The 13011-nt window shown below is 40.3% G+C and overlaps 4 protein-coding genes and 1 pseudogene across 4 annotated transcripts in view; 4 read left to right on the top strand and 1 right to left on the bottom strand.

Annotated features, from left to right (window-relative positions):
* Positions 1 to 13011, top strand: part of LOC120739024 (tenascin-X-like) — an 877833-nt gene that overhangs the window by 810751 nt on the left and 54071 nt on the right. The window lies entirely within an intron of this gene.
* On the top strand, positions 27 to 1717 carry LOC120739040 (endonuclease domain-containing 1 protein-like). Its single transcript, XM_040040682.1, has 2 exons — positions 27 to 496; positions 617 to 1717. The coding sequence occupies exons 1-2, from the start codon at positions 206 to 208 to the stop codon at positions 1208 to 1210; spliced, it is 885 nt and encodes a 294-aa protein (XP_039896616.1). The 5' UTR covers positions 27 to 205; the 3' UTR covers positions 1211 to 1717.
* si:dkey-85k7.10 (endonuclease domain-containing 1 protein) lies at positions 1843 to 4852 on the top strand. The gene is made up of 2 exons (XM_040040681.1): positions 1843 to 3089; positions 4147 to 4852. The coding sequence occupies exons 1-2, from the start codon at positions 2766 to 2768 to the stop codon at positions 4726 to 4728; spliced, it is 906 nt and encodes a 301-aa protein (XP_039896615.1). The 5' UTR covers positions 1843 to 2765; the 3' UTR covers positions 4729 to 4852.
* ufsp1 (UFM1-specific peptidase 1 (non-functional)) lies at positions 4853 to 6316 on the bottom strand. Its single transcript, XM_040040683.1, has one exon. The coding sequence runs from the start codon at positions 6057 to 6059 to the stop codon at positions 5301 to 5303; it is 759 nt and encodes a 252-aa protein (XP_039896617.1). The 5' UTR covers positions 6060 to 6316; the 3' UTR covers positions 4853 to 5300.
* On the top strand, positions 6526 to 8714 carry LOC120739101 (annotated as a pseudogene).

Below are 13011 nucleotides of genomic sequence, written 5' to 3'. Positions count from 1 at the left end.
TGGGTGGATATGATAAGGTATAAAGATGGCATTACTTTGCATACTGAGGCCAGATTACAGAGAGCAGAGTGGGAAATGTGTATGAGCTGTTTTACTGAGCATAAAGACGCACGCAGTCATTTGTAGCAGAGCTCAAAAATATACCTAACATACTATTTAACAGCTTTAACTTGTTACCAGAGTGGCTTCAGGATCCCTCCTAGCTATGGCAGCTTGGGCACAGACAGCTTTTCTACTTTTCAGCATAATGTTAGCAGTGATAGGCAAAGTGGAAAAAGAGCTTTCTCCAGAGTGCAAAGAATTCCTCTACATGGGAACGCCACCGAGAGGACTGGAACACCACTCCGTCCAGTTCATTTGTCAGTACTACAACAAAAAGCCACGCTACGTGACTCTGTACAACACTGTGGACCATATACCGATCTACTCTGCCTACATATTTAAACGCTCGGAAGGGGAGAAATGTATGGATGTCCCTTGGATGTACGAACCTCAGGTAAAGAAAACTAGAAAGTTCACTGCTTTGAAATGTGCGTAAGAATTTGTTGCGTAGTCATGTAATCGCATTCAGTCATGCTCGTGCCCTCATTTGCTGTGGGTCTGTCTCTCTGCACAGCTGTCCACATCCTCTGAAACAGACGAGATGCAGCCCTTTCCACGGAGTTACGTGCACATGAACTTTGAAGATGCCCAAGCTGTTCTTGACGATTATACAAATGCCATCCTTTACGAGCGCGGCACGCTCAACCCGGACGAGCATCAGAATGAACCTGACGACAAAGCAGCTACCTACACCCTCACCAATGTGGTACCCGTGGTGCCTGAAGTCAACAACCTAATCTGGGACAAACAGGAACACATGATCCGCAAAAGGCTTAACAACTACTGTCGTGGAACGGCTCACATTGTCACCGGGGTCACCACCTCTGGCAAGATGATCCGCCGGGAAAACATGAACCGCATTGCAGTTCCCACCTACCTGTGGTCAGCATATTGCTGTGTTGACTATGACCACAACACACCTTTTATGAACCGTTATAAATTCCCATCTTTTGCTTACTATGGCCTCAACGAGGATGAGAACAATGACATGGTGGAAGTCTCCGTCCAGAAGCTGGAGGAGTTTCTTAAGAAGACAGAATTTGTAAGCCAGAACTTTCAGATCTTTGTGGGCGACTGTTCCATACAAGCACCTGAGAAAACTGCATAGGGAAAATATTTAGAGATATTTTAACATTTGACAAATTAAAGAAAGACAAAAAAAAGTAGTCCTACCAGAAGAGTGCCAGTGTACCTTCTCATTGGTCTCTGGAACATCAATCTCTCAACAGACGTTGCTGTATCTTTTTTATTCCCTTTATTATTTGGTGTTTTTATGATTTATGTCCTGTGATTATTCAATTGGGTTTTAATCCTGTTATTACAGAGGCCATAATCTATGAACTGCTTTAAATTCATACCCATCAAACCATTCAGTAATCCTCATGCCCTCTGGATTGGGGCACTGTCATCATAGAGGAGACCACACCCATCAGAATAAAATGTTGCAATCATAGAACAAAGGTTATGAAAAGTTTCTTTTAACTTGCAGTGCCCCTTCAAAGAGGACAGATGAATCCAAACCATAAAAGAGATATACAGGTTACTAATTTTTCCTTTAAGTTGTCACTGATCTTTGTGGTGTTTGTAAGTAAAATGAGGTGCCATCATGTGCCAACAAAACATCCAGCTAAATTATAACAGTGTGACAGTGAGCTATCGCTAACAGTATCCATGAAATTTGCAACCACAATTTCTTTTGTTATCTACACCTGTGCTTTTTCTACTGTGCATGGTAATTTATATGACATGTTACATCAGGTAAAACAAAAGCTTCCAAGTAAGGGATAGTTTATGTGCTCTCAAAAGCGGGTCATAAAATCTGCCGACACTGGATATCACGTGTATTTTTTGTTGTTCTGCATAACCTTTACTTTGAAGGCAGAGGCATAGCCAGCTATCAAGGAGGGGGGGGGAGGGGAGGATTTACATTAGTAGGTTGTTCACGTGTTGGAAAGGTGTGGGGGAGGGGCCATACTGTACTTTAAACACTCTTGCAATGTAACAAAATGTAACTTTCTCATATATTTCACAGGAATAAACCACTGAATGAAACTGTCTCTGAAGTTTTGTTTTTGACATATTCTGACCAATTTGAAACCTGTCATCAGATGTCACATGCATATTAAGTTACAGCACCAGCTCATGATGGGATAGAGCTTTTTAATTTGCTGCTGAAATGAAAAATCTAAACTTGATATGTGGAAATTCTCCAATGCAAGTCTCCTTCTACACTTTAAACAAAAACTGGCTTTAAAACATGAGTTTCCCATTTCTACTCTTTCATTAAACTTCAGCTTCATTCACTGCAACAAGGCCGACGATGGAAGAAAGGCTATTTTTGAATTGAAGGTCTGAAGTGAGTGCCATTTGTCCTCTGCACTTTACAGTAATAAAATGCTCTCAGTGACTGATAACTACTGCTACGACACTCGTGGGAATTTGAATATATGGAAAAGCCTTTACAATGAGAGAATTGCTCGCTTGAAGTGCAGGTGAGGCATGAAGGGAAATGTGGGGTGTGATAGAGCTGGGACAGAGGCTGCACTTGTTAGGCAGTAGTAGATTGCAGTGGTGTGTCACAGGTGAATTAGAGACACATTAGCAAGAGAAGACACATCTAAAAAGACACAAAAGAGAGCTGCTGAGAAAAAAAAGCTGCAGTGATGATACCTACATTTACAAATTGTGCCTTAGCAACGGCAGCTGCCATGGTCTTCCTAATGTGTGGATTGCTTGAAGTGTCCCAGGCAGGAGTTGTAGGAGACTTCAACCATGCGGAGCGCTGCAAGGACTCTCTCTTTATGGGAACACCACCACGAGGATACCTCAGCAACTCCTTTAAGAAGATCTGCCAGCGGTATGAGGACAAACCCCGCTATGTCACCCTGTACGACTCACACAAACACGTCCCCATCTACTCAGCCTATACATTCAAGAAGTCAGATGGGGAGAAGAAGGTGGATTTCCCTTGGATGTTCGAGCCTCAGGTGAGAGTGCTTGCGAGCTCAGTCGAAGATGAAACAAATAAAACAGAAGCCTGGTTTCATTCTCAATTTTGCATGTTTGCCCATACAGTGTGCTATATATCTGACATAATACTATTCACACTATATATATTCACAGTACTCTGTATCTATTCACATGCAGTCATTGGAGATTTCTTGACATTTTTGGAAGTGTAAAGGCAATATCACCTGATGTTTCTTAACAAGCAGCTAAAGAACTGCAGCAACTATGCTACTGTAATAGAAACAATGTAAAGCTGAGATAAGCTGCTTTATTAGCTCTGTGTGCTATTTCACTGAGATAGTGTTTCCATTACCATTTATGCAAATTTGGCATTTTTCTCTAAAAATGACAAAAGTTCGTTTCTTTTCTGTAAGAAGTGGCTGTTTAATTGCAGAAAAGCACTGGCAGCTAGATTCGTCAACTTTTAACGGTGCTTTGTGTAAACTACAACAGAGTTTACAGTTCATGGCTGCGCTTATTGTAAGCTTTAGTAGCTGACTCTCAACCCTTTGGATGCTGTTATACTGTTTTTGTCTTCCTATTTTAATTCAGTTTTATTTATATAGAGCCAAATCAAAATAACAGTTGCCTTAAGCTGCTTTATACTGTAAGGTAAAGACCAACAATCAGACGAAGAGCAAGCACTTGGAGCCAGTGGGAAGAAAAAAAACTCCCTTTTAGCAGGAAGAAACCTCCGACAGAAACAGGCTAAGGGAGAGGCAGCCATCTGGTGTGTCAGGTTGGGGTTAATCTTCATAAACAGATTATCTTTTTAAAAGTATAACTTCAACTCTTTGCCCACATACCATGAATTTTGTCTCCTATATTTGTATAAGTGTGACAAGATATGAGCTTATTCACATTTCCACTGAGTTATTGGACAACTACTGGTCTATTTAAACAGTCGCACAAGCAAACGATACCATCATATCATCTCTATTCCCATGAGTCTTTGCACCATTCCCAGAAAAAAATGAGTGTGCAAACTGTGAGTAAAACTACTTTGCTTTTTCTTTTCTCTCTGTCTCTCCATAGTTGGCCTCAGAAAAGAGCAGCAGTAACATGGAGCCCTTCCCCCAGTCTGCAAACATGCACATGAACTTTGAGGACTCCCAGGCAGTCCTGGAGGACTACGCCGATGTGGTTCAGTATGAACGCGGCCAACTAAATCCCGATGAGCATCAGGCTGACCCTCTAGACAAGGCGTCCACCTACACCTTGACGAACGTGGTGCCTCAGATCAGGGAGTTCAACATGGGTCCTTGGGCGGAACACCAAGACATCGTCCGAAAGCGCCTCAACAACTACTGCCGCGGCAAAGCCTTTGTGATCACCGGGGTCACCACCTCTGGACACACGATCCGTCGCAACAACCAGGACCGGGTAGCTGTGCCCGAGTACATGTGGTCGGCCTACTGCTGCACCGAGTTCGACCAAAATGCGCCGTACTTTGTGCGCTATAAGTTCCCTGTCTTTGGTGCATATGGGCTAAATGATCGTGTCAACAACCAAATGGTGGAGGTTCCTCTCAAAAACCTAGAGAAATTCCTCAAGGGGAGGATGGATGTGGACAAGAACTTCCAGATTTTCTATAAAGATTGTGTATCAGATAAATGATATAAAAGGTGATCTTTTGATCTCTTGGCAGAAATGTAGCTCGAGAAATAAATGGAACCCAGATGTCATGTCAAATTAAATTATATGATGCAAGGAATAAAACGGAGAATTGAGTGAGCCTAAATGAAGCTTGTCTCATTTAATATGTTTACATGCGTACAGATCTCTTTCTCAGTGCATATTGAAGCATTGTCCAGCACATATCATGTGTAGGTGATCACAAGATTTTCCTCAGTTTATGATGGCTTTGTGTATCCAGCATGATCAGGAGACACATGCATTTATAGTAAATGATCTTGTGCACAAAATGTGAAATAAAAGTGAGCAGCTGTCAAGGGTCTATGTAGGCCTGTAGAATACTGAAAAATATTTTTCACAAAAACACAAAATGAAGACATTTGAGAAGCCAAACACACTGTTTTGACCAAGAAATTAACTGATCCTCACATTTCTAATAAAAAAACAAAACAAAAACCAACATATTCGATTGGTACTGCTGCTCTTCAAGAGCTTTAATGAGTTTAACCACAGGATGGCACTGCAGCTCATTTTGAAACAACCATACTGAATGTCTAAAACACATTTAGCAGTCTTGCAGTCTGTGGCAGACACAGATTATAAAATGAAGACTGATCCAGAGATGATACTCTTTTCCATGCCACCCACCCTCTCCTCTGCAGCTCTGTCCTGTCCAGCTCACATCCATAGTAATGCGGGTCGAGAACCAGCAAATAGCTCCCCTTATCCCCGGTCCACACCCCCAATACCCCCTTTGAGGAGTTGTCTCTGTCTCCTCCCATCATCACTGGAGAGTTATGCTTCTCAAAGTGCTGATGGAGCTCAGCCACTGCGACATGCTCCAGCTCGGCCCCTCCGCCTCTGACATGCACCACTTTGCAGGGAACATCGTAGAAATGGTCGAGGACTAGAGAGCATTCAAATGTTCCTATCCACTCCCTGGAGCCTGAAAAGGAGTCGGTTTTGTCCCCCATTGTTACCAACGCTTGCTGGATTTCGGGGAGGCTCGGTACCGGCCTGCAGTGGGTTTTAGGCGGAGAGCAGTTATGACAAATCCACGAAGACAGCGTTTGAACGGTCCTGTAGCCACATCCCCAGCCTCTGTCATCCTGTCCATCGCATCCATAGTGGAAGTAGAGATAGTCTCCTTTTATTAGAGAACATTTTAGAGCACCCGAAGGTGGATTAGGAAGACCAGTGTGCACATTCTTCAATAAAGTTTTGTCCTGTTGTAAATTTTTGCTCCCTCCTGCTCCACTTCCTCCCCAGTCAATCTCTTCCTCTGACGGCGCTGGTACGGACTTTTTATCCATGTTTTTCCTCTTTTCTTTCCTTTTTTATTTTTTACAAACACATATAACATCCAAACACTCGTCAGCAGTTTCAAAACATCCGACGCTTACTAAGTACAGCTACAATAACTATCCCTACGGAACACTAAGAGGAGTAACTGAGTTCCGTCTTGACATTGGTTCCACTCACAGTTATGCCCTCAAGAGCCTTTCGGTCTTTTCGTTTCATTTTGTTTCTAAACACAAAAAGTCACCGGTTTCAGTCGTTTGAAAGTGAAATTACTGTACGACTGCTACTACTACTAAACAAACAAATATTCGAGTGTGCGAAAATATCGTTATCTTGAAATGAATATTTCCACATAGATATGTGTGCTGATAAAATAGAATTAGGATGCAGTGTGTTGACAAGAAAAAAAAGGTCACCAAAACAAAATTGCTTAATGTAGCACATGTTTTTTTTTTATTAAGTATAGCGTGAATAAAAATGTTTGTATTTCCCCCCACAGTCTTTGAAAGTAGAATCCACGGTCCAGCGCGCGAGAGCACGGAGCAGTACACCTGTGTACAACCACGTTAATTACTCAGGCCTTGGGTTTTCTCTTTGGCAATGGCTACCCAGGGAAAACACACCGGTGTCGCCTACATTTTCGCAGTTTTGGTATATCTGCGTTTTGCCCCCAAAATAATGTAGAAACTCTTTAAAGCACTTCAAATGCGATGCGGCGAAAACAAAGTGAGAATAGCCGAGAAGCATCAGTTTTCCCAGGACAGACGTATCCCGTTCAGTCCCCAGTGTTTTCAACTTGGAGAAAACTTGTCCCAGGAAAGCTCCTGCAGACCAAAGGAAGCGGTGTCTGAAGCTGAAATGGTTATCTCTGCAGGGCTACGAGAATGTGAGACTGAGTCCAGTGTAAAAATAAGCTCAGCTGGTACACTTAAAGGATTAAAAGAGCAAGTTTGAATTCAACGTAACCGATAAAAAAAGCAGAAAATGGCATCTAAAAGGAAGATAAATTACTATAATTGATAAATAATAAACTGGTGGAAAGGGGGCAAATCATACGGCTCGCTAAAAGTATGAATAATGTAATGTGTTATTGTATACTGTTAAATGTGTGGGTTTTTTTTAGGAGTATTTACATAATTGATCAATTATGTTACTATAGCTAGTAGTTAAATTGTAAACAGTTTAAATGGCTGAATTTTTTTTAAAATTGTTGGCTAACGGTACAAATTGTATCACTGGCAAAATAAGCGAAGCTGGTCACTTTAGTGGAGTAAAAGTAAAAGCTGAATGATTAGAATAGAAAACCAACAGTGCAGGGTTCAAACGGTTAACAGTAACAAGAAACTTGTCCAGATTAAACTGAGTTCAACGCCTGTGTGTTTATATGATGACAAACACTGGCATAACCTGTGTGTAATTTTTGTGTGAATACAGGAAGCAAAAAGTAAGTCGAGAACCACTAAGCCTAACCTGGGAACCAATGACATCCACGGTCAGTGTCTTTGGACTGCAGCACTTCTCCCTTCATATCATGGCAGGTTAAACTGAAGTCTTATTCATTCTCTAGTTTGGCGATATTGTTTGTATGTGGAGTCTAAATGAAGCAGGCACTGGAAAGAAAACTGTTGTTCCACAGATGTGTGCACCTCTCAGTGTAGTTCCACAGTGTATCAGCAGGGGGAAGCAGTGCTTTTAGAAGCCAGAGGCCCTGATGCACCCTCCTGTCACTGTATAAGTCGACTCTTGCGTAGCTACACTGAAGCCTGACCCTCTCTCCTTGCAAGGCTACAGGTTTATCACAAATCAGGGGTGAGTATTTTCTTTTGACTATAAGAAAAAAGTCAATACAGTTGTAGTCATTTGTGAATAGAACACAAAACACATCATGTCCAAGTCTGATACAGTCCTCCTGCATTACACGTCTTATGGACAGTTTACTGCCAGACTTTCCATCTACATTCTACCATAAATGACTTTAACTCATCTCGTTCTATAATTTGTTGGACAATTGGCAGTTGTTGTATTTTTTTGTGTCTGTACGGCACCATGGTGGATTTAGTCAGTCAATATTTGACTGAAGTGCAGACTTTCTGCACTTCAAAGAGTTTTATAAAGGTGTATATTTCCAGGGATTTTTATACACAAACCCGCATCAGAGGCTGAACATTAACAGTACAAACTAACATAGATTTAAATATAAGGTTTCTATTTAATATGTGAATAAAAATCCCGAAGTATAGAACCCATCATCAGTGGTCTTGAAACTGTACCCGTCGGTCAGTTTCCAATTATTTTTGAGCCTCTGAAAATAGAGGACTGTGTATTAAAATTGTTATTTCTAAACGGGTAATGTGAATTTTTTGTTAAACCCAGTAAAATTGAAAGTCTGCATTTCAGTCACATCTTTAGTGTTTGATTCAAAATCCACTGAGGTGGTGTACAGAGGTTAAATTACAAAAAAGGTTAAATTACTGTCTGTGTAGAAAACGTTAGGGAAGAACTGTAATATTGTTGAATTAAATATTGGACTAGTGTGCTTAATTAATGTTTCTGTTTAAAGATGTTCATCAGCTGCCATCTTATGGCCACTTTGAAACAAAGCTTACTTAGCAAGCTTGAAAAAAACCTGCTTCTTTCACAGGCCCACTTTCAGTTTAGGCTTCTAAAATTTTAAACATTGCAGTTTCATATCTTCATACTTGTCAGTTTCAGTTTCATCTCAGGTCACATCCACTGATGAGAGATGTACTTTTAAAGGTGTAGTTTCCCATCTAAAGGTCAGCATGTGTCTTTTGTTCAGCCAGCGTACGACAGAGGGAGACAGTGACCTGTGTGAATGCTGCTCTAACCTGTCTGCTGGTGACACACGACTCAGCTGGAGACAGGTTGGACATCCCTTTACAAATACAATATACACAATCATTGAGGTTATTTTTTACCAGTTCTTCTAAATGCAATATAGTATCTGTACTATTGGTGTGTTCAGGAATTTGTTAAAGTGACAGCATTTAGACAGGTCCCCTTTACCTTAATGTCTTTCACAGCTTCACTCAGACAACAGTGATGGAAAAAGATGTGGTGAGTATGACATTAGACTGTACATCAGGTGATGTAATGTATGAGGCCGGTTTGCTTTCTGAAACATTCAGTTTGTGTTATTGCTTTAAGGGCCATCACAAGAAATATCCAAACATCCATTAATGTGATTCCATTTCAGACTGTATGGAAAGTGATGCATGTTTCTCACTAGAGCCAATCTATTAGGATTGCTCACAATAGTTGCCATTGTGCCTATTTAGACATTAAGCTGACATTTTTAACCTTCAGATTAATGTAAATAAGTTCATGTCTCCAAGAATTGTACATGTTTTTGACAGAAACGAAGGACGAGGCTGACAAGACAGTTGGCCCTGTTCACATCTCTGTCAGTCACTGAAAACCCCTTTTTTTGGCTGCACAATTAGGTAGGTACAGGGATTCTTGAGACAAACTTGAGGAGCTGAACAATGAATAACACTGATAATGAAGTGGTTTTCCTATGGATCAATTCATTTAATTGTATAAATGTATACCCAGAGCGGTCTTTTTGGAGCTGTGTTTTCTATAACCATCAATAATCTATTTTCTTCCCCTGAAAATAGACAAATTAACAAATCTTATCTATGTGAGGAGCAGAGGCAAGCACTTCTTGCTTCTTTTCTCACAAAATACCATAATACAGGGGTGTCCAACTCCAGGCCTCGAGGGGCAGTGTCCTGCAGGTTTTAGATATCACCCTGGGTCAACATGCCTGAATCAAATGAGTAGTTCATTACCAGGCCTCTGGAGAACTTCAAGACATGTTGAGGAGGTAATTTAGCCGTTATATCTGCTGTGATGGATCAAGGACACATCTAAAACCTGCAGGACACCAGCCCGCGAGTCCTGGAGTTGGACAACCCTGCCATAATGGTATTCACAATGTCAGTTGGCATGTTCAGTGCCCTGCTGAGATGAGCTGGAGACACTGATTATAACAGGTCTTTACACTGAGCTATTTGATAAAGCACAATACAAGTACAGCATGTGGGGGTGGGATGGGAACAATTAAATCCATATTTTGGGGCAAAATCAACAAACTTTTAAAGGCGTGATTAGTGATTCATTACATGCCATATGCAGTGGAAACACTAATCTAGTCCTGTAAAAAGAAACATTAAGGACCAAATGGGAAACCACAGTGAGCTGTGTGATCTTATCACTGCAACACTACACCTGGTTCTATCCCTGAATATAATCTATTATATTAATGTAATAAAATTGACAAAGGGAGGTTGTGGACCAGGGATGTTTTCTCCTTTCTCTCATGCAGAATAACTTAACTTGTGTCACAGATCTCAGAGCAATGTTATTCTTTTGTAAAGGAATAATTTTGTGAATGCAATACCTGAAATGAGGCCCTTTAGTGCAGTATTGTAGATTTTTTTTAATGTTTGTAACTGTTAATAGTTGATTTTTAAAGTTAACTTTAACTTCCTCAAATTAAGTCCACTAAATCTCCAGACGGTCTACAGCACAGGTGTCGAACTCCAGGCCTCGCGGGCTGGTGTCCTGCAGGTTTTAGATGTATCCTTGATCCATCACAGCTGATTTAAATGGCTAAATTACCTCCTCAACATGTCTTGAAATTCTCCAGAGACCTGGTAATGAAGTAATCCTTTGATTCAGGTGTGTTGACCCAGGGTGATATCTAAAACCTGCAGGACACCGGCCCTCGAGGCCTGGAGTTGGACACCCCTGGTCTACAGCACTGTGCAAAAGTGTTGAGCAACCCCTCTTTTTATGTTTAGCTAGGAAAATGGGAAATGGGTGCAGCGATTTATTGAAACTTTGGCAAACACGTGTAAACACCATATAAAACAGAGACCATTCTAACGATCTTGAAAGTCAATAACTGCCATGACTATTTTCATCATCACAGTCTGAACTCTCTCTGGCATCTTTCTTATTATTTCTCTAACTAGTCTCTCATTTGTTTTTTGATGTTATCTTACTATACGCTGCCTTGTTGAAAGACACGCTGTCACTGGTCAGCTTCAGAAGCTGTACAGAGTCTTGTATGGGGTAAAAATCATTCTGTACATTCGATAATTTTTAATCCTACAACTGTTTACAACTTGCATAGTTCCCATTTCTGTATAGCTGTATATCTCAGATTTCTGTAAAGTTATTTATTTCATATTCTGTATAGTTTTTCATATTTATATCCTGTTCATAGCCTGTACATAGCTTGTACTCACTACAGCCTGTACATACTTATAGTTATAGAATATTCACAACATACTTCATACCGTGTACATTATAACATACCATAATAGACCCATTTCTGTAATATACTCACATATCTATATTATTGCTAATATATATTGTAATATATCTATATCACTAAAGCACTTCTGGATGGATGCAAACTGCATTTCGTTGCCCTGTACCTGTGCATGTGCAATGACAATAAAGTTGAATTCTATTCTATTCTAAAATACTGTAAAGAGGAAGCAGATGTGGAGGGCAGCTGTGCTAATTGAGTCTGTTGGAGACTCCAGATGTTTGAAAGTGTGTTACAGCTTAATGTTTGCTGCATCTTTATCTTTGGATGGACATATCAAACCTGTCGTAAAACGCTCTGAGGTCAGTGACTAATTTAAATGTTAGAAAAGGACAGTTTTGACCAGTTGTCAAAAATGCTTCAGTCTAGCTGTTTTCCAGTTTTATGGCTTGGCACAGGAGCTTTGCGTAGCTGCTCAGATTGCATTGTCTTCTGTGGGCCTCTTCCCTGACCTCATGGATGACCTTCAGCTCAGGAGACCATAGCTTGTCACTGTGGTAGACACGTCTCATTGTAGTGAGAATGCACACATCCTCACGAAAGCTGATATGTAAGGTCACAGTGTCAGTCACCTCATAGGGGTCAGTGGCTGCAGGATCAAAGACGACCTAGTCTGTGTAGTCAAAGCAAACTTGAAGTTCCTTCTTTGCCTTGTTGGTCCATCTTATCAGTGTTTTATACACAGGTTAAGCAGATTTCAGTCTTTGTTTGTATGATGAGAAGACATGAACCAGACAGTGACCTGAATGTCCAAAAGCAGCGTGATGTCCAGAATGATAGGCATCTTTTTGTGTGGAGGGAAGCGATTCCCAACCAGGCACAGAAGTACACTAGTACTGAGAGGAAGACTAAAAGGGGTTTGGAAATGAATTCATAATAGGTAGGAAAAAAAGCTGAAAGTAACAGATAGCAGTAAATCTACAGATTAAGCCAATGAATAGCTAAGATCATGTTTAAAAGTGAGTTTTAAAATGCATTTTAAATTAGATCAAATAATGGGTTTTTTTAAAGGATAAAAGGCCACTCAAGTCCATCTGTTTGGGAACTTGGATGACAAAGGTTAGAAACCTCTGCTGTAGGTTACTGGATTTAAATAAATGTAGTAAATAATAGAATAGAATAGAATAGAATTCAACTTTATTGTCATTGCACATGCACAGGTACAGGGCAACGGAATGCAGTTTGCATCCATCCAGAAGTGCTTTAGTGATATAGATATATTACAATATATATTAGCAATAATATAGATATGTAAGTATATTACAGAAATGGGTCTATTATGGTATGTTATAATGTACACGGTATGAAGTATGTTGTGAATATTCTATAACTATAAGTATGTACAGGCTGTAGTGAGTACAAGCTATGTACAGGCTATGAACAGGATATAAATATGCAAAACTATACAGAATATGAAATAAATAACTTTACAGAATCTGAGATATACAGCTATACAGAAATGGGAACTATGCAAGTTGTAAACAGTTGTAGGGTTAAAAATTATCGTATGTACAGAATGATTATTTACACAGAGCTATACAGTAGTGCAGTTAAGATAAGTGAGGATATGTAGATAGTTTCTACAGAGGCTATATAAA

The sequence above is a fragment of the Simochromis diagramma genome, unplaced genomic scaffold (genome assembly GCF_900408965.1).
Source record: "Simochromis diagramma unplaced genomic scaffold, fSimDia1.1 OVJJ01000317.1, whole genome shotgun sequence".
NCBI classification, from domain to species: Eukaryota; Metazoa; Chordata; class Actinopteri; order Cichliformes; family Cichlidae; genus Simochromis; species Simochromis diagramma.
The sequence above is the reverse complement of the archived record's forward strand: the minus strand, read 5'-3'. Positions and strand labels throughout refer to the sequence as shown.